The sequence below is a fragment of the Coenobita brevimanus genome, chromosome 38 (genome assembly GCF_032717465.1).
Source record: "Coenobita brevimanus isolate Jiangsu-jjx chromosome 38, ASM3271746v2, whole genome shotgun sequence".
NCBI lineage: Eukaryota > Metazoa > Arthropoda > Malacostraca > Decapoda > Coenobitidae > Coenobita > Coenobita brevimanus.
Genome location: NC_136991.1, coordinates 22,176,493 through 22,202,395, shown reverse-complemented (window position 1 = coordinate 22,202,395; position 25,903 = coordinate 22,176,493). Strand labels below are relative to the sequence as shown.

Below are 25,903 nucleotides of genomic sequence, written 5' to 3'. Positions count from 1 at the left end.
CTATACTTACCAGAAAGTGTCATACTGTACTTCTTTCCATACTAAACTTACCTCATGCATGTGCAGTAGGAATGTGTTTTTCAGAGTTCGGTTAGGTTTGGTTAGGTTAGGTTCGGTTAGAGTCCATAAGTACCAGAATGTTTATTAATGTATGAACCTACTTCTAAACCCACATTTTATGTTTCTTTTGCATTTATTTCAGTCATTTATGTGCCTTATTGGTGTGATTTGGGTGTTAAATAGGTGCTATGCATGTCCGGAGGGAGTTGTATAGGTGTTTCTCTGAGTTAGGGTCCGTAAGTACAAGTCCATAAGCTGGGGCCCAATATCCGGACGAAACCAATATCCGAACCTACCGATGGCTCTATTGATCCGGATATTGGAGGGGTTACTGTATATATATATATATATATATATATATATATATATATATATATATATATATATATATATATGTGTATATATATATATATATATATATATATATTGTTACGGAACAGAGAAAGATAATGTACACTTTAAGTGAGAATACTAATAATCACTACTGTCCCGTAAAGTTCCAGGTTCAAAACAAAAGAGTTAGGTAAAATTACAAGTTAAAGTTTAATGCTCAAACTAACAACAAAACATTCAGGACTCATAAGGATAATGTAATGGAAAAAAAAACAGGTTAAATATATGGTTAACTGCAATAGCCTCTATTAACACGAAATTAGCAAGAGTAAATTTACCTAAGTCAGCCCTGATAAAATGAAAATACACTGGGTAATGCTCAGTTAATGCAAGATAAATTATTACAGATACAAACTATTACGAACAATGGCTAACAATAAGAACCTTACATGAATTACAAAAACCTCACTAGGCCTACAAATTAACAACTTATGCTATACAGTACAAGAACAAAATGCAATAACACCTACTCAAATTACACAGCTGCTAGATGGTTGGAGACTTCCTGAACACTCGCAATAATAACTGTACAGGGGAGGACAGTGATGTGAACAAAATGAGGAGTAGATCTAAGTGGCAATAATGCAGAGACTGAGCTCATTATATAGAGGCCGGCAGAGCTTGATACAACTTGTAAGAAGGACGCGCAAATGAAGCCATGGGGACAAAGAGTTGACAGTCCCGCTCTGAATGACAGAAAGAACGACTTACTCTACTACAACGGTAGAAGGGGGGACTGAGGCAGAACACGCTCGTGATCAAACATGCAGCATACTGTACATTAAAATTACACAAAGGATGATGAAATCATAGGCTATGTAACACCTCCTCACAAAGAAAAAGAAATTTACAAAGGAAATTTCTTATTACTCTAAAACAATCTGTCTAAAGTCTAGATAAGCAATCTGCAATAACATTTTCTTTCCCCTTGACATGTTGTATGTCTAATGAATACTCCTGAAGAAGTAGACTCCATCTTGTCAATCTCTGATTTTTATGTTTAAATTTACTAAGGAATTTCAGTGGGTTATGATTGGTATAAATGACTATGGGGTCAAAACCAGAACACAAATAAAATGAAAAATGCTGTAAACCCAAAATCAAGGCCAAAAGCTCTTTCTCAATAGTTGAGTAGTTCTTTCGAGGTGGAGTGAACTTCTTACTGTTATAAGATACAGGGTGTTCAATACCCTGATCATCCTCTTGCAGCAAAACAGCCCCAGCTTCTGTTTCACTTGCATCAACAGCCATCTTAAAAGGCTTAGCAAAATTTGGAGTAGCGAGCACTGGCTGACTTAATAGGATAGCTTTAAGTTTGTTGAAAGAGGATTCACAGTTATCGGTCCAGACAAATTTAACTCCCTTTTTCAGTAGGTCTGTAAGTGGTGATACAAGAATTGAAAAGTTAAGAACAAATCTCCTGTAATAACCTACCATTCCCAAAAATCTTTGTAGCTCTTTCCTACTTTTAGGTCTGAGAAGATCACTTATAACCTGAACCTTAGCTCCTGGTGGTGCAACATGTCCATCATCAGTTACGTACCCAAGGTACTGAACTTTAGCTTGACCAAACTCACACTTTGATAAATTAGCTACAAGATTAGCATGAACTAAACACTCAAGAAATTTACTGACATGGCATAGGTGATCTTTCCAGTTGTCACTGAAGATTAATACATCATCAATATAAACAACACACCCTGCCAAACCCTCTGTTACAATATTCATGAGCTTCTGAAATGTGGCTGGTGCATTCTTCATACCATATGGCATTACAGAACATGCAAAAGTCTTTCCTAGTGTTACAAAACATGAGATCTCCCTAGCACGTTCAGTCATAGGTACTTGCCAGTATCCCTTTAACAAATCAAACTTACTTATGTACCTAGCCTTTCCGATCTTGTCTATGCAATCTTCCACGCGAGGGAGAGGGTAAGTGTCTGTTTTGGTTATCTGATTAACACGTCTGTAGTCAATGCAAAGCCGCTGTGACCCACCTGGCTTAGGGACTAGAGTGACAGGAGAACTCCACTCACTCTGACAGGGCTCAATCATCTTGTGGTCCAACAGGTAGCCAAGCTCCTTCTGGATGAGAGGAACTTTCACTGGGTTCACACGGTAAGGAGGCAGTTTAATTGGCTTTGCGTCTCCAACATCGACATCATGCATCAACACAGTGGTTCTTCCTGGAGTGGCACGGAACACTTGCGGGTACTCCTGCAGTAATGCCGAAAACTCCTGCCTTTCCTCGGGAGGTAGATGAGAAAGCTTAGTCTGGAGATCATTCATGATATCAGGATTCTTCCCCAAACTATCACTCAGGCTCATGCTGCATGGGAGAACTTCACTTGCAGACTCGGGTGGAACAGCTACAGTGCAGACTGGATTATTTTCGTCCCGCCTGTGATATAACTTTAGCATGTTGATGTGACATAGTTGCTTGTTCTTTCTACGATCTTGTGTGGCGATGACATAGTTGACATCACTGAGTTTCTTCTCCACGAAATAAGGACCACTAAACTTGGCTTGAAGAGGTTGCCTATGCACCGGTACCAGAATCAAAACCTGATCTCCTGGCTGAAAGTGGCGTAACCTGGACTTCTTATCATACCAAGTCTTCATCTTCTGAGCAGCTCCTAAATTCTCTCTCGCCAGCTGTAAAGCAGTGGACAGCCGTTCTTTGAACTTCATCACATACTCAAGCAGGTTGACGTCATCTTCCTCCGACAGCCAGCATTCAACAGTGGACAGCTGTTCTTTGAACTTCATCACATACTCCAGCAGGTTGACGTCATCTTCCTCCGACAGCCAGCATTCCTTGAGTAGCTTAAGGGGTCCTCTTACTTCATGGCCAAACAGTAGTTCAAAAGGTGAGAAGCCCAGTGATTCATTTGGAAATTCTCTTGCAGCAAATACAACGAATGGAAGACCTTTATCCCAGTCTTTCTGATGTTCCAAACAGTATTTCTTGAGCATCGATTTGAGTGTTTGATGATATCTCTCCAACGCTTCTTGAGTCTGGGGATGGTAAGCTGAAGACGTGATCTGGGTGATGCCCAACTCTTTCAGAGACTGCTTGAAAACATTTGACATGAAATTACTTCCCCGGTCTGACTGTACCTCCTTGGGCAGACCAAACTTTGTGAAGAACCCTAGCATTTCCTTAACCACATTCTTTGCTGAGATATTTCTAAGTGGAATGGCTTCAGGATAACGAGTAGCCATATCAATCAGGGTCAACACATAAGAAAATCCTGAAGAAGTCTTAGGAAGAGGGCCCACAATATCCACCAACACACGGGTGAATGGCGCCTCAAAAGGAGGAATGGGAACTAGAGGTGCAACCTTTTCGGTCTGATTACACTTCCCCACAACTTGATAGGTGTGACAAGACTTGCAATACCAGGAAACATCCCTGAAGATACCTGGCCAGTAGAAGTGTTTCAAAATGCGTGCCACAGTCTTCCTCATTCCAAGGTGTCCTGCCAAACTGGAATCATGAGCCACTCTAATGATATCCTGCCTACAAACACGAGGGATGACAACTTGATGTACAACCTCCCATTCACAGTCGGCTGATGCTGTTGGGGGTCTCCACTTCCTCATAAGTACTCCTGACTTTATATAATAACAAGTAGAAGCACTGGCTGACTCTTCTTCACTGTAAGCAGAGTTAGCTAGACCTTTCAACTCAGGGTCAGCAACCTGCAACTCAACCAACTCTTGACGAGACAAATTATCAACACTACGGGGTACTGCCTCATCTGGTGAGTGGTCCAAATTAGCAAGAAAAGTGTCAGCTAGGATAACATCATCATCATCATTATCCTCTAAATCACCAGTAACTTTAGACTTAACCCTAGTGACAGCACATGCAGGGAACACATCAGGGACATCACAATCCCGGGACGCAGCCACTGGCTCACTAGACAACTGAGGAGCTGGACACACTTGACTTCCACCAATATCATTTCCAAGTAAGAAAGTTACACCTGACATTGGGAGTGTCTCATCCAACCCAACCATAACGGAACCATTAGCAAAACCAGACTCTAAATTCACTCTGCACAGAGGGACAGAGAAGTAATTATTCCCCACACCCTGCAAGATTACAGTTTCATCAGAGGAATGAACATTAGAGCCTAGAACACTGGTCAGCATAAGGGATTGGCAAGCACCTGTATCACGATATATTTTAACTGATTTCCTGTCATTACTGTCCAGAGGACTGACAAAACCATCAGACGGGAAATTAGTACATGAACTCTTGAGAGTGTCACCCACGTTACTGCTCAAAAGAGGAGCTCCATCATGAGAATTTAAGTTACCCCTCAAAGCAGGTTCAGTTAACTCAGGTAAAGAATTCTGGGAACTCTCAAGAGTGGACACTAGACCAATTGACTGAATATTTAAAGACTCCTTTTTGTTCACATCATGCTGACTCCTGAAACATTTCTCCGTAGTATGACCAAGCTTTTTACAATAAGTACATTTACTTTTCTGAAATCTAGAGGTGAAGCTGGTATTTACTTCCTGAGAAACATCATCTTTATTCTCTTTCCTGTTACCTGTACTCTGAGTAGAGGCAACATACTTACTCTCAGCTTTCCCTTTTTCTCTAGAATATCTCTTGTGAGTGAGAACATATTCATCAGCTAAAACTGCAGCATCAGACAAATTATCTATTCTTCTCTCATCAAGATATAGGCTTACATCTTTACTAATACACCTCTTGAAGTCCTCCAACAAAATCATCTGCTTAAATTTACCAAAATCAGAATCCACATTCTTAGAATTTAACCACTGCTCTAACAGATCTTCTTTGATTTTTGCATACTCAACATGGGATTGCTTATCTTGCTTGTAAGTTGTCCTAAATTTTACTCTATAAGCTTCAGGAACAAGCTCATAGGCCTTAAGAATCAAGCTCTTAACTACATCATAAGTATCAGATTGATCCTGAGGCAAAGATGCATAAGTTACTTGAGCTTTACCGGTGAGAACAGTTTGAAGGAGTACTGGCCAATACTTTTTGGGCCAATTAAAACCTGTAGCTACCCTCTCAAACAACTGAAAATACTTTGTTAAATCAGATTCATTAAAAGGAGGGACAAGTTTAACATTTTTAGCCACATCAAAATCATCAGAGCTAGATGATCCAGTTCCACCTTGTTTCATGCGATACTCATGGTCTGCCTGAATCCTAGCAATTTCAACTTGTGCCTCAGCCTCCTTAGCACGAGCCTGAAACTCAGCCTCCTTAGCATGAGCCTGAAACTCAGCCTCCTTAGCATGAGACTCCGCCTCCTTAGCCTGAGACTCAGCCTCCTTAGCACGTGCTTGAAATTCAGCTTCCTTCACACGAGCCTCCTGCAGGGCTAGCTGTAACTTAGCTATTTCAATCTGCGTTTGCTCATTTGGAGGAGTTACATTAAACAAGCTTTCATTAATCATGTCAACAGTTTGATCTTTAGAATGATGAGAGCGAACAGCAATTCCCAATTGTTGAGCAACAAGCTTAAGTTCATTCTTTGTTCTGTTTTCTACATCACACACTGTTTGCACATTTGACAAAAAATCTTTGGCTTCATCAAGTGTAGTAATAGTAGACATCATGAATAAATCACAGTCACAAAATATCAAGCAATATCCTTATGATAATATCCTGAATATCCTGATAAGAGGTCGCCAAATTTATGTTACAGAACAGAGAAAGATAATGTACACTTTAAGTGAGAATACTAATAATCACTACTGTCCCGTAAAGTTCCAGGTTCAAAACAAAAGAGTTAGGTAAAATTACAAGTTAAAGTTTAATGCTCAAACTAACAACAAAACATTCAGGACTCATATGGATAATGTAATGGCAAAAAACAGGTTAAATATATGGTTAACTGCAATAGCCTCTATTAACACGAAATTAGCAAGAGTAAATTTACCTAAGTCAGCCCTGATAAAATGAAAATACACTGGGTAATGCTCAGTTAATGCAAGATAAATTATTACAGATACAAACTATTACGAACAATGGCTAACAATAAGAACCTTACATGAGTTACAAAAACCTCACTAGGCCTACAAATTAACAGCTTATGCTATACAGTACAAGAACAAAATGCAATAACACCTACTCAAATTACACAGCTGCTAGATGGTTGGAGACTTCCTGAACACTCACAATAATAACTGTACAGGGAAGGACAGAGATGTGAACAAAATGAGGAGTAGATCTAAGTGGCAATAATGCAGAGACTGAGCTCATTATATAGGGGCCGGCAGAGCTTGATACAACTTGTAAGAAGGACGCGCAAATGAAGCCATGGGGACAAAGAGTTGACAATCCCGCTCTGAACGACAGAAAGAACGACTTACTCTACTATAACGGTAGAAGGGGGGACTGAGGCAGAACACGCTCGTGATCAAACATGCAGCATACTGTACGTTAAAATTACACAAAGGATGATGAAATCATAGGCTATGTAACAATATATATATATAGTAAACCCTTCGTAAATTGAACTAAATGGAGGTCTAAGGTAGTTGGACTTGCCGAATTTACCAACTAACAGGAGATAATTGAAAACAAAAAAACTATATTACCTCCCCCAGTGGTCACAAATTATATGCGATTACTTTTCTATTAACACCAAACTAAAGAAGCATTTATAAAGCAATAAAAATAGACAATAGAAACAGTTTGGTGCATGTCATAGGCTAGACTAGGATAGAAGGTTGTACCGGTGGAAAGGTGCAACAGTCGCTTAATTACATAAAGTTCTGCACTTATTTACTTCACTTTGCAATCAGTTAAACTATAATGTAACACTTGGAATATAATAAACTGAAACGTAGCATTTGGAATATTAAGAAACTAAAATTTAATCCTTTGAATATACACTTTGTCACACTTCTGTCAGAGTTCGACTTATCAGCAGTTCCGCCTTCTGCAGGGTTGACTTATTGAGGTTTTATTTTATATATATGTATGTGCAGTACATTCTATGACTGATGTATATAGTACAGAATTAATGGCTGGTGCAGTAACTTGAGTGGTGCGGAAAGTGGCTAGAGTCTGTTTTTACTATAATCTCGCCATTACCCATTGGTTTATATTTATGATGAAATTACCTGACCAAGTTTTAATTGTATACTATAATACCTTGCTTACCATACATCTCAACAAAATGTTGCCACCTTAAAGTTTAAACAAAAAATTTAATTTGAGGAAAAATGCATTTATATTGTTTTAATATAGACAGTTTGCAAATGTGTAATGTAATCGCCTTCATGTCGTCCTGTCCCCCGCCATTTCACTGCCCTGCTCCCAACTCACACCCCCCTCTCTCATATACCTCTCCACCCCATCCCTCCATCTCATCCTCAGTCTCCCCCTCCCTCTTCCCTCCTCCTCCTCACTCACATACACTCTCTTCGTCAGTCTTTCACCCTCCATCCTCTCCACATGGCCAAACCACCTCAGTGTGTTCCTCACAACACTTCCTATCACATCCACATCCACACCACAACGCTCCTTTATATCCTCATTCATCAGCCTGTCTCTCCATGTGACTCCACAGGCTCCTCTCAAATAACTCATTTCCACTGCTCTCACTCTTGACTTGTGTCCTTCCAACAACGTCCAAACTTCACTTCCATATGTTAGAGTTGGTATCACAATACTGTCATGTAGTAACTTTTTCACTTCCATGCTCACTTCCCTGTTTCTTATCACTGCTTTCAAAGAACCAGCAACCTTTCTTCCCTGCTGTACCCTTTCAAGCACTTCACCCTCCAAACCTCCATCCTTACTCTTCACACTACCCAAGTACTTAAACGTACTCATATTTCCAAATCCTCACCATCCAACCTCGCTGTACATTCACTGACTTCACCTCTCTCAAAGACCATAACTTTACTCTTCCCTACATTCACCTTTAGATTCCGTTTCTTACACACTCTCCCAAACTCATCCACCAAACCTTGCAGCTCTCCTTCGTCTTCACTCAACAACACAGTATCATCTGCAAACAACAGTACAATGAGTTTCCAAACACTATCCTCTCTCACCAGGGCCACTCCAACATCCACTACTCTACCTTATACCTCTTTTATTACCCCATCCATGTACAGATTAAACAACCATGGAGACATGACACATCCCTGTTTCAACCCAACCTCCAAAGAAAAAAATTCACTTAGTTCACCATCCACATGCACTGCAGCCTTAGCACCATCATACATACTCTTCACAGCATTCAGCAACTTTCCATCTACTCCATATATTCTTAATACTTTCCACAATCCTTGTCTATTCACCCTGTCATATGCTTTCTCCAAATCCATGAAAGCTGCATACAACTTTTTTCCCTTCTCTAGAAACTTTTCCACTAAAGATCTAAGAATGAATATCTGATCTACACAACCTCTTCCCTTCCTAAAGTATCCCTGTTCTTCTCCAACTAATTCCTCTGTTCTTTCTCTAACTCTGTCAATAAGTATCCTACCATACATTTTTCCTATTATACTAAGAAGACAAATGCCCCTATGATTACCACACACTTCTTTTTCCCCTTTTCCTTTGTACAAGGGAATATACTGTAGAAAGAATTTGTAGCATTTCCCCAGTGTCATTTAGAATTCGACGGTCCTGTCATGTATAGTCCTTAAGCTTACCATACAGATTTCTCAACTTTTTATAATATATACTATAGCTAACATTTACAAAAGGGTTTGTAACTACTCGCACGATTTTTTAACCACTAACTGTATGTAACTTAGTGGAAGAAGATGTGTGGCAAGACCCACCACTTTCTTTTGCTGTATAAGTACTTTGTAAACCTTTTACAGCTATAAATATTGCATATCAGGTTTATGGATGGTAAAATGAATCACAGCATATAACAAACAATAACAAACGAAGATCAAGTAAGACCCTATTTGAGTCCTGAATGAGAAAGTGATGCCACGAGCTGATTATATACCTGTAATTTTATTCATGCCACAACCAGACGATTCTACTTTATTCAATATCTTCTGCAGAGTTGAAGGGGGTTAATGATAGCTGTATCATCATACAGTTCAGTCTCCCCGTAGGTGAAAAGAATCATCAGGATGAAGAATGAAACGGATTTCACATCTTCGGAGTGAAGGAAGTAATTTAACCAAGCTTATTAAGCAGCTCATGTTCTAAGCTAACTTGTACCCTTGTTTTTTCCCCCATTGTATAAATCATGGTACAGTACATCATAAGAATGAAACAAACAGTAGACTTTAAAGCCTTTATCACTAGCCACAATGGTCTATGACTCTACTGAGCCATAGATGCACTGTAGGACTACATAATAGATAGATAGATAAATAAATAGATAGAGAGACAGATAGAAGCAGGAAGTCAAATGATGAGAAGGTGTTGTGTCTGCGAGAATCGAGCAGTGCTAAACATGCTTACACCCTCTTAACACTGAGGAAAGCTGACGACAGCGGCCAGTAAGGAGATGATGCAGTTAGCTGTCAGCAGTCCTCTCGTGAACAAAGATCCATGAGGAACACACGTGACACACCCCTGCTACACCAGATTTTAGGAAAGAGAGAGTAGAAGGAGACAAGCGACCCTAGAGAGAGGTCGAGACGGAGATTAGCCTTAGAACAGAAAGAGAGAGAGATAGCGAGACAGGGAGGTAGCTACCCGGGACTTATGCTCTTCCCATGTGAGAGACCTGTTTAATATTTCTAAGACAAATAAAAATAGTCCCATACTATTCGTTACCTCTCCTGCCTCTACAAGCAAATACAAAGTTGCTGCTTTATGATACAAAGTCTTTATGACATTTGGTAGCAGCGAACGTATACGAACCTCGTCTATGAATCAACATTAAATTCCTACAAAATATCAAGATTGAAAACAACCAACAACATCAGCTCCTGACAGTATTCTCTCCATCCAGCCCCCTCCGTCTCCCAGATCATTACGCTGATGCAGAGGTCAAGAGATCACTCAACGCCTTGCAAGTAGCTTAACGACAAAACCAGCAAATCTGCGGACATCGTCTCCAAATTAAAAGCAAATTTCTACAAAAGCAACCGAGACTACAAGATTAGCTTCAGTTCTACATTGAATCCTACAAAATACAGCCTACAGTGCAAATAGTCTACAAAGTCTACTGCCATCTACAATCAACTACAGCCATCTACAATCAACTACAGCCATCTACAATCAACTACAATTAACAATTCTACGTCGTCTGTATAATCTTCTACACGCACCTACAAGAAGCGGCAGTCTTCATCCTACAACGAGTAAATCACAAGAAAAAAAGGACCAAGAATACATCAAGAAAGAAAGAAAACAAACAAACAAACAAACAAACGGAGAGTGAGAGACGACTCACAACTCATAACCACCAGACCTCACCCTCCTCTCTCTGCTACATCCACCCAACCCCCACCGCTTACGCAGGTGTGAAGAGGTCAGGACGACGAAGCAAACACCAAGTCCATATTCACAACTCATCTTACTCACTCGTCTTCACTCAAGTTACTCATCGCTACTCATTCACTCACCACAGCTACCAGTGTGGGAAGCCAACGTCACCATGTGCTGAGACGACAAAACGCCAAAGAAATACTAACCAGTTGGTAGTACCTAATGACATGATACCCCAAGTATTACGAATGATACACGACAGCCCCCATGCAGGACACCCTGGAAAGGATAAGACATTCAACCAAGCCCAGCTATTATATTACTGGCCTTCATTACGAAGAGATATAAACAATCATATAGACAGATGCGAATCATGTGCAGAACACAAAGGATACCCAATCACACCTGCACCGATGGGTAATTACCCAGTACCACATCAACCATGGGACGTTGTCGCTGTTGATTTACTCAAGATGCCATTATCATACAATAATAACCTATACTTATTCGTAGCAACGGATCATTTTTCCCGTTATGTCATTTTAGCTCCAATTAAAGATAAGACAGCAGAGACAGTAGCAAAGGCAATAACAGATAATGTAATATGTCGCTTTACTACCCCAAAGGTATTAATAAGTGATAATGGAGGAGAATTTAATTCTGAGATCTTACAAGAAATATGTAAACAATACAACATCAAAAAGGTTAACGTTTTGGCCTATCACCCAGCATCGAATGGGTTGGTAGAGAGACAAAATAAAAAGGTATTAGATGTGCTACGACACATTCTCAGTGAAAATTATGCAAGCTGGAATGATTGGATTCCCAGAGTAGAGGCCTCCATTAATGGGTCTATAAATAAATCCATTGGTGACACACCACATTTCATTATATATGGCACAGATAAAAAATTACCATATGAGCTCCTAGAAGGTGACAGCATGCCTATATACAATTACGATGATTACTCTAAACTCCGTTTACGTGAATTCCAGGACATTCACAAAAGAGTGAAAAAACAATTAACGATGTCCAAGGAAGAAATGACGGAGGCATTTAACAAGAAGGCAAAAGATTCACCTATCAGCTTAGGAGACATTGTTTACGGAGTCATTCATACAAGAGACAATAAATTATCCCCTGAATTTGAGGGCCCATACAGAGTAATTAACATAAAAGCAAACAAAGTTTTAATTAAGTCACTTTCATGTGGCGAGGAAAAACAAGTTCATATTGACCATTTAAAACGAGTTTCAAGGGAATTATCACATAATTATTCAGCCTCGGATACAACCGAACAGGTGAACGTACCTCAAGAAACCAAGCAAGAACACAACAATGATTACAAAAAGAAATTAAGGTCATATACCAAACAATCGAACATAGGTGCAACTATTCCAATGAAATCTACAGTACATCATTTACGAGAATTAAATATCGATTTAAACTCCTTCTATAAATGAAATAACAGCCAACCGTAACGCACATCATCACTATCATCAACCACAGCTTTATAGGAAATTAATAGATTTTTTTTTTTCGGTAGGTTACGATGAAGGGACTTATGCTTTGGATTCTCCTATACATAGTAAGAGTATATGCGCACCTAGACCCCAAGCATATAGTACGACAAGGATGCCTCATAGCTCCAACGGCCACGACTACAATCGTCAAGGACGTCATGAGTACTGAAATAAGTCTAGATTACTTGTATGACTTACCTACTTATGTAGAAAGACTTGCAACGCCGATGCGAACTCTGGACTTCAAGATAGGGAATTATGTTTCACAAGCACATAACACCAAGGAAGTGGATGAAATGGTGAAGTTAGCGAAATGGAAACTAGAACAGGCGAAGTCAACTATGCTCGTCATGATCCAAGATCTCCCATCTTATGGAACGGAGGTACTGAGCGACAGGAACAATATCACACGTACTCGCCAAAAGCGCGGTTTGTTCGATCTGGGCGGCGCAGTTCTTGGGAACATCTTTGGATTGGCTACAGAGGATGACCTTAAAGAAATAAACAACAAATTTAATAAGATAGCTCAGGTACTAACATACCAAGATAAATTCATCACAGGACAGAACTCGGCAATGAAGACAATTGTGAAAAATCTGAAACAAGCAGAAAACGTAGCTCTCGAGAGTGTAGATAAAATAAATGACTTAGAGGGCAACGTTACTCTTTTCCAGCACTTCTCCATCATCACAGAACATATTGACACGATTCTACTACAATTAGAGAACACTAGAGATCATTTCAGGGCACTTATGCAAGGAATTTCGAATGCTGGTGATGGCAAGATCACAAATGACTTACTCCCAGTTCATGAGCTACGTCAGATAGTTAGTCAAGGCATACATAAACATAAATTGAAGCCATTGTTCCGCAGTAGGGAATTTATGCAATATTACCCGTACTTAGAAGCAACACTAACACCAACATCAGTGATAGTTCATGTACCATTCATCACGGAAGACCTGTTCACAGTATACCAAATACGCCCCTTCCCCTATAGAAACAACAACACTTTGGTCATCATCAACATCAACACAGACACCGAACTCATCATGGTCTCCAAGAGACCTGCACCAAGAGGTAGTGAAAAGTGAGCAATCTTTTATCCCAACATGGGGATGGTCGCCTATGGCATGTGGAAACAAATATCAAGCGGCGGTATTTGGCAAATATTAAATGGGGAACTTTCACCGCGTCGTCTGCTACCGAATTTGGTCCTAGGCAGCTCTTTCCCAGTTACCATGCATGTAATATTTGGGGATTATTTTTACTCCCTTGTCGAACTGTGAGATATAGTAATGGCATATATCATTGAGAATAATAAAATAGTACTTAGAAAATTCATAACCAATATGAATGATCTTTTTAATTTGTGTAATTTCATGAGTTACGATGGTAGACTTGCATCTTAAATGTTAGTACTTAACACATTCTCTTTGTATAAATGCTATTCTGATTGTTGGATATTGTAGCTGATATGATACATACATGAAGTCCCGATCATTATTCATTCTTAACACCGATTTTTGACATGACAGTCATTGTCTTACCTGTAATTAATTAGTTTGTAAATTTTACCTCTTAACATTTTTTCAATGCACTCGCTCATGCGCATCAGAGGGACAGTCCCGGATTTGAGAAAAGGCCACCGAGAGTGTTTACAAAAACAGATGAAGGCTAAACATGGTTGGAGAAGACGTAGAATGTGGTTGACGAAGGGTCAGGTTCATATTATGCTGCTACCTAACGTGTACAGGAAACCATTTGGCTTGTCACTCAGTGTAAAGTCACCCATAGACAGAGGGAAGAGGAAAGAATGAAGGAAAGATAGATAGGGAATGTAGTCACCTGTAAACAAAAGGACGAGGAAGGAATGAAGTAAAGAATGACAGAAGAGGAGGGAAAGAAAGAAGGAAGGAGGAAAGGAAAGGATAGACACCCGAGAGCAGCACTACATGCTGTTACCTAATAAATGCTGAATATTGTTTTCTGTGATAAAAGTGTTTTCATATCCATTTCTTTTTTCACAAACTCTTACCATTGTGATCACACAATTATTTTGCAGTTTCTACATTTCTTATTCCTAGCTACCTGTTAACCTCTAAGTGCATACTCCCAAGAAAATACACATTCAGACGAATCATGCAAATATTGGACTTCAAAACCTTGGTTAATTGCCATAATGGTTTAGTAAATGAACCGTATACACATCCGCCTTCACCGAGAGCTAGCGTAAAGTGAGCTATGTTTTATCCAGTGTTGCCAGGTCGGTGGGTGCTGTTGGCGCCCAATCCATCCCGAAAATGCGCCCAAAAAGCGCAGACAGCAAAATCACACACACACACACACACACACACACACACACACACACACACACACACACACACACACCTCTCCTCCATCAGTCTTGGGAGTGGTGAGAGCCAGTTATTGTCATTCTTCTCTATTATTAACCCGTAGTATGTGTGTGTGTGTGTGTGTGTGTTGGTGGTATTAGTATAGTAGGACTTGCGCATGTTTGCGGCTGTGGTGTGGCCCGCACCTGTGTACAGTGTTGCCACGTTTTCTATACCGTTATCTCTCTCTCTCTCTCTCTCTCTCTCTCTCTCTCCTGGCGGGAAATGTGAGCCACCCTGAGTACTTTTGATTCTTTTATAAGTTATTTATAATTGTGCTTTCATTTGTTAATTTGGTTTTGTCATATTTAGTAGTAGATGGAGTGTCAAAGTTACTGTCTGCTGAGAGGTTTGTTACATTACTGATTCATACACCCCAACGTAGTGGGGTGTGGTTGTAGGTGTGGGTGGGAGTGTGGATGTGGGTTTGTTGGGGTGGTGGTCCAGAGGGGAGGGGAAGTGTGAAGGGGGATTTGACCTGAGACACCCAGGAGGGATTAAGAAGGGAGGAGAGGGGAAGGGGGGGCTGGATTCACCTACCACGTGGTCAGTATTAGAAGAGAGAGAGAGAGAGAGAGAGAGAGAAATTACGTGTATAGATATATGTGCATCAATAGGAACAATGTATATCAGTGTGTGCAGTATGTACAAAGGAACAAATGAATGCAAAGAAGGCAGTGACAGACCTCTCTCTCTCTCTCTCTCTCTCTCTCTCCTGGCGGGAAATGTGAGCCACCCTGAGTACTTTTGATTCTTTTATAAGTTGTTTATAATTGTGCTTTCATTTGTTAATTTGGTTTTGTTATATTTAGTGATGCCGACAATGCATTCAATGCATGCCTCTCTCTCTCTCTCTCTCTCTCTCTCTTGGGACATTGAATCTCCTCATTCTCTCTTGGGACATTTATTTTAGGCCAGATGGGTGTGTAAGTATTGCCACTCACAAGAATTACATGAATTATTTCTTTTACTTTGGATATTGGCATATTTCTTCTTTTTTCAGGCTCATTATCTTATATCCATAACTGTGATATTATTACCCACCCTAACACTACGCTAAAAACCATTAAAAGTGACTACAATATCTTTTAGCAACACTGTACAATATGTGTGCCATGTTTCTGTGTTACTGTATAAATATTTTATGCATAATAAGATTACTGTTGATTCATCCATCAAAATACACAAGTGTAAGTTTTATTCATCTGAATTTATCGAATTTGTGATGCCTTGTACATAAATAGCTTCCGTTTCACATCGCAAGTTGGGGAAACGTGGCACCATTGTCCACAGGTGCTGGCCACACCTCAGCCGCAAACGGACGGGAATCCGACTATAGTAGTAGTAGTAGTTGTAGTAGGTGGCGGTCGAAAAGTCAGACCAGAGGAGTGGGGTCAGGTGAGAGAGGGTCAGACGGCTGCGCCTGTGAAACATTTACAAGGAGGTGGTAATTGCTCTCCAGGGAGGGGTAGGGGGATAACAGGATGAGTGGAGACAGTGGACTTTAATCTGGATGAGAGAGAGAGAGAGAGAGAGAGAGAGAGAGAGAGAGAGAAGGATAATACAGAAGGTATGGAGTGGCAGATGGGGCAGAGGGAGAGCTTTGCGTCGTCAGTAATTATGGGATCAGGGTTGGATGGGCAGGCTTGGTAAAGGGTGTGAGGCGTTCAGACAAAGAGGTAGATGTAGGGGAGGAACAGGGTGGTCATTATGACTCTGGTGCTAATTGTACTACACATAAGTGATGGACATTAGCGCTGTAGTAGCAACGTATAGGGATAGACTTATATTCGTTCGAAAATACACAGTGAAGAATGACAAATTTTATACATTGATATTCAGAACTTCATTTGAAGAGAGACTAAGAAGACTAAATTTACACTCACTAGAAAGGCGTAGCCTTGAGTCTTGAGGATTCAGGATTAAAACAAATGGCTAACACACACACACACACACACACACAAACACACACACACACACACACACACACACACACTTGGGGTCATGGAAAGGTAGGTCAGGTAGAGATGCTAATTGGCTGGGGCTTCACAATGCGTTTGGGGAGAGGCAGGGCAAGGAGTACTGAGTCATACGAGTATTGAGTACATCAGGCATACATTGTGTCTTCTTACTTTTTTTCTTATTTTGATGAACAACGTATCCATAACACAAAATCGCCCAATACGCTCTCAGTCATTTCAAAAAGCGCCCAAAAAAGCGCAACGCGCAGCCGTTCAAATTTAAGCGCAAATCATCTTCCAAAGTCGCCCAATCTGGCGCGAAACGCGCGCACCTGGCAACCCTGGTTTTATCCCGCCATGGAGATGGTCGCCTATGGCGTATGGAAACAGATGTCAAGTGACGGTATTTGGCAAATATTAAATTTCAGAAAACTGAGGCAATGACAGTTTAAGAAAGCACTATTCTTACTCAAAAAGACGATACGAATGTAGGTATGAAAGCCAATTCCACTGAACTCATCAGTAACACAACGAAATGACTGTGTGTAACGGATTGCCGGATGGAAGCTTAATGTACGCATACTGTATACATAATAGCCAGTCAAAGTATTCATTCATGGGCATGATATTTTTTATCAATGGGTATTTTAGTGACTTTAATGGTCTGTAGTGTTGCTAACTCTTGTAAGTTTATCCAGACATATAGAATAGTCACAATAATTATGTTACCTTTCTAGGTCTGGACCGAAATAGGGCTCACCAGCTAGGTAGCAGACGACACCTGAAACTCCCTCATTTCAGAAAACTAAGGCAATGACAACCTCCAAGAAGGCACTATTCTTACTCAGAAGGGCAATATGAATTTAGATATGAAAACAAACTCCTCTGAGCTCTTTAGTAATACAACAAAATAACTGTGTGTAAGGGAATGCCAGATGGAAGACCAATGTACGCATATGCAAAACAGCCAGTCAGAAGCATTCATTCATTGGTGTGATATGTATTTTTTTCTTTATCAAAGAATATTTTAGTGACTTTAATGGTCCATAGTTTTGCTAACTTCAGTAAGTTTACCCAGACATATAGGTGAGTCAAAATATTTAGGTTACTTTTTCGGGCCTAGGACTGAGTTATGCATGCCAGCTAGTCGGCAGACGACAATCTGAAATCTCTCATTGAGAGACTACTGTATTACGATGCAGTATTATACTACAGTACTCTTTTTTACAGTGCTTGTAGTTGATAATAAACTTAAAATGTTAGCAATGTTTCCATATTGTTTCATTACTGGTATAGTGTATTATTTACTTTAGTTCTTGATATATAATGTGTTTACAGGTACTCTTTCTAGCTTCAATGTTTCTTCTCTCTCTCTCTCTCTCTCTCTCTCTTTCTGTTATTTACTATAGTTCCGAATTTGCTGTGTTTACTGGTAATCTTTCAAACTTCAATGTTTCTTCTCTCTCTCTCTATTACTTACTATAGTTCCTGATTTGCTGTGTTTACTGGTAATCTTTCTAACTTCAGTGTTTCTTCTCTCTCTCTCTCTCTCTCTCTCTCTCTCTCTCTCTCTGATTTACTATAGTTCCTGATTTGCTGTGTTTACTGGTAATCTTTCTAGCTTCAGTGTTTCTTCTCTCTCTCTCTCTCTCTCTTATTTACTATAGTTCCTGATTTGCTGTGTTTACTGGTAATCTTTCTAGCATCAGTGTGTCTTCTCTCTCTCTCTCTCTCTCTCTCTCTCTCTCTTATTTACTATAGTTCCTGATTTGCTGCGTTTACTGGTAATCTTTCTAGCTTGTGTTTCTCTCTCTCTCTCTCTCTCTTTTAATTGATATAAATCACTTCCTTTTGGCAGATTCGACTTGATGAACAGGGCAAGCTGCTGGCCATGACACAGCCGGGACAGGGAGGAACTTTGGTGTATGAGTATAATGATAAGGGCCAGGTGATCAGTGAGCTTTATGGAAGAGGATTCACGCACTACACTTACTTCCCTAGTGGTCTAATCCGCAGTGCGAAGACCAAACATAACCATGAAGATATGAAAACAGATTACCGGTACCATGCTGGTTTAGTGAAGGAGATGAAGATTCGTTATGGACCTAAAAGTAAGACCCACCTTCATAATGTGAGGCTTCGCTATAATTATGATGTGTCTGCAAGGCTTCGTAAGATTGAAGGGGAGATAAATGGCAATACCCTAAAGGAAGTCTTAATCCGATTTGATAACCAAACTGGTGTGCTGCAGCTTATAAGTGACCTCAGAATCATACGAAATAACATTCTGGAAACCATGCTGCAAAACCCTAAGAAGCACTTTGTTAACACACGTAAGGAAGATAACTATGGGCGTTTGGCAGAGATTGACATGACACTCAGAGGCAAGACTGTGTTCATGATGCGATTGTCATATGATAATCGCAATCGCATCTCTGAACGTCTAATTGAAATATCTGGGAAGCGCATAGGATTTGACTTTTCTTACAATTCAGATGGGGAGATTCAGAAGGTGGAGGGGATCCGTACCTGGGTTTATATGTATGATGAAAATGGTAATATGGTAAGCCACACTGAACAGGGAGTTCAGCTGACTCTAACATATGATGAGTGTGATCGTGTGACATCTGTTGGGCCCAGTATTGTGGAGTATGATGAGAGAGGTTTTGTAGTAAAGATTCATGACCAAAACTTTGACTACAACACAAAAGGTCAGCTAGTATCTGTCTGGAACCAACATCAGAAGTGGTCCTTTACTCTTGCTTATGACCATCTTGACCGTGTGTCTGTTTTCAGAGACCATCACAACAATGTCACACAGATAATTTATGGCCGTCCTGATTTACCTCATCTTATTACCCACCTACATTTCCCATACACTGGTGCCACAGTCTGTCTTTTATACGATGATATGAACCATCTTATAGCCATTGACCAACCAGAGGGACGATTCTTCGTGGCCACAGACCAAACTGGTGCCCCTGTTGCCATCTTTGATGATCTGGGTTCATTGATTCGAAGTCAGTTGTGGTCACCATTTGGTCGCCTCATAGAGCCCGCAGGATCTAATATGTGGGTGGGCCTTGGGCCTTGGGGCAAATTTTATGAGCCAAGGACAGGAATTGTGTTCTTCGGAGGTCATGCATACCACCCAGAGCTGATGCAGTGGATGACACCACAGTGGAGTCGATTGACACACCCAGAGTGGCAGGTCACTGATGTCTTTGTATACCGCTTCATGGCGAACAACCCTGTTGCCACCTCACCTCTTGGGCACCACAACCAATACTACACAGGTTAGTTTTTAGTTTTTATTGTGGAATTAATTGCATTTCATGATATCCACAAGGTTTAGTGTGTTTATGATTTTAAGCCCCCCCATCTCTTCTTTCCACCAGCAATCCTGATGCATACCAATTTGTGGACTCCATATCTCAGCCAGGCCACCTTTGGTTGATGTATTACACAGTAATAATAGTTATATATATATATATATATATCATCATCATCATCAACCAATTGAGTATCCACTGCAGGACCGGTCTATCCCGACTGAAGTCGGAATGATACAGCCAATGTATCTCTACCAAGTGGCTTAGGCTATCTGGTAGAGATTATAAGTAGGGTGAGAAGTGCTTGTAAGTGTAATTGAAGCGTTGGAGTGGCTTTGGATGTGAGTGTAGTCCGTGAACCAAGTGTAATCGGCCTGTGCAAGCTGACTGGGTGCAAGCATACTTTATAGTAAGTGACACTGGTTCAACCACAGCACCCCTTGTGTCCGCCGATGCAGTACGTGTCCGGGTGAACACTCTTAAAGTTTATTACCCTGGCGGGGCGCGAACCCTGGTTCACCACATGTATGAAACGCACACTCTACCACTGTACCACAGAGGTACCAGTATATTTATATACTGTATATATATATATACAGTATATATATAGAGAGAGAGCGAGAGAGAGAGAGATATAAATGTGTGTGTGAGTGTGTGTGTGTGTGTGTATATATATATATATATATATATATATATATATATGTGTGTGTGTGTATTTACCTATTTGTAGTATACAGGAATTGAGCAATGCTCGTGTTGTCCTGTCTCCATATTCACATTTATCAAGTCTACCTTTACATACATGAATGTTTTTCTCATGCACCACCTCTTTGTCTAAGTCATTCCAATTATTTAAGTATTTACCTAATATACCTAATTGTGATATACACGGAATGTACTATGCTCGTGGGTTTCCGTCGCTGTTTCTCAATAAGTCAAATCTAGCTTTAAACTCGTTTAAGTTTTTAGACTGGACGATCTCTTTGTCCAGGCTATTCCATGAGTCTATACTTCTGTAAGGAAAACTATATTTCTTGATGTCCTTCAAGAAGCTTGACTTTTTCAATTTCATACCGTGTCCTCTCGTTGCTCTCTTATCCCATACAAACAGATCTTCTTTGTCAATTTTATCTACTCTCACCATGGTCCTGAACACTGCAATCATGTCTCCCCTCTTTCTTCTTTCCTTTAAGGAAGGCAAATCCAGTTTTTCCAGCCTCTCTCTGTATGACAGGTCTGTCAGACTGGGGACCATCTTGGTTGCTGTTCTTTGTATTCTCTCAGTCTTGTTTATATCTTTCTTTTTGTGTGGGGACCACACTACCTCTGCATATTCTAACCTGGGGCGGATCATGGCCACTATCAACTTTTTCATCATCTCCTCATCCATATAATGAAATGCTACTCTTATGTTAGTCAGGAGTTTATAAGTCTCTCCAACTATCTTGTTAATGTGCTTTTCTGGTGACAAACTATCTTGGACCAGCACTCCCAAATCTTTCTCTTCTCTCCTTTTTGTGATTAATTCATTACCCAACAAATAATTCAGTGATGGCCTCCTGGTACTTTTACCCATTTCCAATATTTTACAGTTTTTTACATTAAATTTCATTTCCCATGTCCGGCTCCAATTGTGTATCCTATCCAAATCCTCCTGCAGTATTTTACAATCTTCCTCAACCTCTACCTTCCTCAAGATCTTTACCTCATCAGCAAACAGACTTGCATAACTGTTCACTCCAGCTACCATATCATTTACGTAAATCAGGAACATTACTGGCGCCGACACCGAGCCTTGAGGGACGCCACTTGTTACTTCCCTCCATCCAGACATCCTATCCTTTATTACTGTCCTCATTTGTCTGTCTCTTAAAAAGTCTCTCATCCATTCCAGAAGTTTCCCCTTCAGTCCTCCTATATATTCTGGTTTCCACATTAGTCTCGTATGAGGTACCTTGTCAAAGGCCGTCTCTAAGTCTAAGTACAGTACACACAATCCGCCCAACCATCTCTCTCCTGTAGCACGTCAATCGCTCTTGAGTAAAAACTCAACAAGTTAGAAACACATGACCTTCCACTTCTGAATCCAAACTGACATTTAGCCAAAATATTCATCTCTTCCAGACATTTTATCCATCTGTCTTTCAGAATTCTCTCACACAATTTTGCGACCACGCTGGTTAGAGACACTGGTCTATAATTCAGGGGTTCTTCCCTGTTTCCTCCCTTGTAAATTGGTACCACATTTGCCCTCTTCCATTCTTGTGGCACTTTCCCCTCTTCCAGTGAGCATACTATTAAACTGTGGATTTTATCCGCCAGTTGTTCTCTGCATTCCTTCAGTACCCAATTAGAAATTCCATCAGGTCCTGGAGCTTTCCTTACATCTTGAGTTTCTAGTAATTTATACACTTCCTGTACCTCCACTTTTATATCTTTTATCACCGGAACATTTCTAATCACTCCCTCCCCTTCCACAAGCTCCTTTTCTTTAGTGAAAACTGACTGGAAACGTTTGTTCATTATTTCTACTTGCATTGCCGCATCCTTAAAGACCTCTCCTTCTAATTTCAGTTTGGAGAGTCCTTCCTTTTGTTTCAGTTTGCCATTAACAAATCTATAAAACAGTTTGGGTTCATCCTTGCATTTGTCTATTATACCTTTTTCAAAATTCCTTTCTTCTTCTCTACGTATTCTTGTGTAGTCATTTCTTGTTCTTTTATATTCTTCCTTTGTTCTGTTGTTAACTCTCTTTCTTCAATTGTTCCATGCCTTATCTCTCTCATTTTTTGCTATCATACACCTTCTATTAAACCACTCCTTTTTCCTGTTTTCTTTCCCTCTTACTCTTGGTACAAATTTTTCCACTCCCAAATTATAGAGGTCTAGAAAGATATCCCACTTCCTCTGTATCTGTCTTGTTTCTCTGAATTTTCTTTAATTCGCATTTTCAAAAAGTTTCTCAATCCTGTAAAATTTGCTTTCCCAAAGTTGTATCTTCCCTGTCTATGAAGCTCGTCTCTTGGCTCAATGTTCCCTATTAACATCGGGAACTCAATGACCACATGATCACTTTTTCCAATAGGATACAGATATTTCAATGATTCTATTGCATCGGGTTCTTTGGTGAACAGTAAATCTAACCTTGCTGGTGTGTCCTCACCTCGAAACTGTGTCTCTTCTTTGACCCATTGCGTCATCACATTATTCATTAATATATTTAATAACGTAGTGCCCCACGAATCCTCGCCGCCTCCCGAGTACCATTCCTCCCAGTTTACCTCTTTACAGTTAAAGTCACCTACCAAAATTATATTATTGCTTTTCTCAATTATTTTTTGCAAATAGCTAGCCATATCTGACAACATCTCATGGTATTCGTCATCCTTCCATGCTCTCGTCTTTGGAGGAACATACACTACCGCCATATCTCTCTTAACATTCTCTCCAGTTTCTAATTTCATATATATCACTTCAGCCCTGCCTTCTCCCATTTCCACAGTATCTACATTTATGTTGTTCTTCACTGCTATCGTCACTCCTCCTCCCTTTTTTTCTTTTCTGTCTTTTCTCCACAGTTTGTATTTACCGTCTCCCAAATGAACATCAATATCTTCTCTTAATTTGGTCTCTACAAAGCACATGACATCAGGTTCATGTTCTCTCAAGAAATCGTTAATTTCAATCCTTGTCGATATGAAACCATCAACATTAGTGTATATCACCTTCAAATTATTTTTGACATTTTTAATACCCTCTTCTCTCCTACTCTCTGTCCGTATCACTTCCTCAACTTCTGATCTTTCCCAGCCATCCCCCTTAGTTTCCTTCACTTCTATTTCCTTAAATACCACTTCCTTACTTTCATATCCATTACTCTCCAAAAAAATGTATTACATTCTTTCTCTGTCCTCTTATCAATTATTTCCTTTACTTCTTCCTTGAATGATTTTAAAACTTCTCTTTCTTCTTCATTCAGATCTTTTCTTATTATAATATTTTCCATCTCCTCCTCTTTGCTTAATTTCCAGGTCACTTTAAGTATCTCATTTATTACACTTTCTGATGTAAACTTGACTCTCATTGGTCTTGTTTCCCCTTTCTTATAAGGCCCTATCCTCCTTACTTCCTCAGTTTCTTTTACCCACTTGTCTCCTTCGGGGTCAATCTTGCCTAATATACCGTTCACCATGTTCGTGTCTCTCTCGAGTCTTATGAACCTAACCTTTTCTTCCTCTTCCCTGTTTCCAAATACTACCACAGATCTGTTCCTTTCTACAGTTTCTCTCACTATTTTATCTTTTTTCTTCAGTATTTTCACTACATTTTCTTCCATTTTTTTCTTGTTCATTTCCCTTCTTCCTGGATGATCTCTTAAGCTGACCACTTCTTTCTGTTCTTCTTCTATGTGTGCCCACTTTGCCTTATGTTCTTCTACTACACTACTCACTTTCTCCGTTTTATTAGTACTATCTTCTAGTTTCCTCCTCAATTCGACATTTTCACGCTTCAAATTTCTAATCTCTTCATTCGCTATTTCATTGGACTAGATCAGACTCTGTATGGTAGTATCCGTATTTTCAGACACATCCTTTATCACTAGATTCTCTACTTTCTTTTCAAGTTCACTAATCCTCATAATTAATGTTTTAACCAGGTCCATGACATTGGTATTTGTATCAAATCCTTGAAATTCGAGTCCCTCATTGTTTACATTTTCGGCCATGTTTCATGTTGGTTAACGTGCCAAAACAGCTGTTACCGAAAAAAACCCACAAGCATTCATGTATACTCTAGATGATAACACTACATTTTTGGTAGTCTATTAACTTTCATTATTTTAAATTTAAAACAAGATCTTAGGAGACAGGACAGACAAAATTCCTGAAACTACTTAAGGTTAGCATCGATGGCTGGGAGGTCTGCTCTCTCCGGCTGTGTGTGTGTGTGTGTGTGTATATATATATATATATATATATATATATATATATATAGAAGAAATATGTGCAGCATGTGATATGGTGTATGGAAGGAAGAGAAGACGGAGGGGGGTGCAAGGAACAGCGTGGTGGACTGAAGAGGTGAGACAGGCTGTGGCACAAAAGAAGAAAGTATACTGTACAATGAATGGATGAGAAATAGGGGCGTGGAAGAAGTTGAGAGGCAGAAGAGAGAGTTATATGTAGAAAGAAAGAGAGAGGTGAAAAGATTAGTAAGAGAGAGTAAGAAGAGAGTGGATGAGGAATTTGGAAGGAATTTGAGTGTAAAGTGGAGGGACTGTAAGAAAATGTTCTGGAAAGAGGTGAAAAGAGTAAGACAGGGTGGAAGTGAAGTTAGCAGGGGAGTGAAAGATAAAAATGGTATATTACTAGTGGAGAAGGGAGAAAAAGTGAGCAGATGGAGAGAACAATTTAAGGAATTGTTGAACATAGAGGATGGAAGTAATGCGAGTATAAGTGGCTGGGGAATGGCTGGGAGAAGGAGGGAGGTGAGAAGACAGGAAGAACTCAGTAGGATAAAAGTTGTGGAAGCAATGAAGAAAGTTAAATCGCGGAAAGCCGCAGGAATTGATGGAGTGTATGGTGAAATGCTGAAGCATGGGGGAGAGATAGTAGTAGAATGGATGTGGAAGATGTGCAGATTGGCCTGGGAGGAAGGTAGAGTCCCGGAGGATTGGAAGTCAGGTATAATTATTTCCCATATACAAAGGAAAAGGGGAAAAAGAAGTATGTGGTAATCATAGGGGCATTTGTCTTCTTAGTATATTAGGAAAAGTGTATGGTAGGATACTTATTGACAGAGTTAGAGAAAGAAC

General features: G+C 39.9%; 1 protein-coding gene across 1 annotated transcript in view; it reads left to right on the top strand.

Moving 5' to 3' along the window:
• The window catches only part of LOC145396553 (teneurin-m-like), a 1,418,848-nt gene that overhangs the window by 1,351,383 nt on the left and 41,562 nt on the right, over positions 1-25,903 (top strand). The window contains exon 40 of the mRNA XM_080269929.1: positions 18,615-20,052. Within this exon, the coding sequence (XP_080126055.1) occupies positions 18,615-20,052 (1,438 nt within the window). The remainder of the gene's footprint in view (positions 1-18,614; positions 20,053-25,903) is intronic.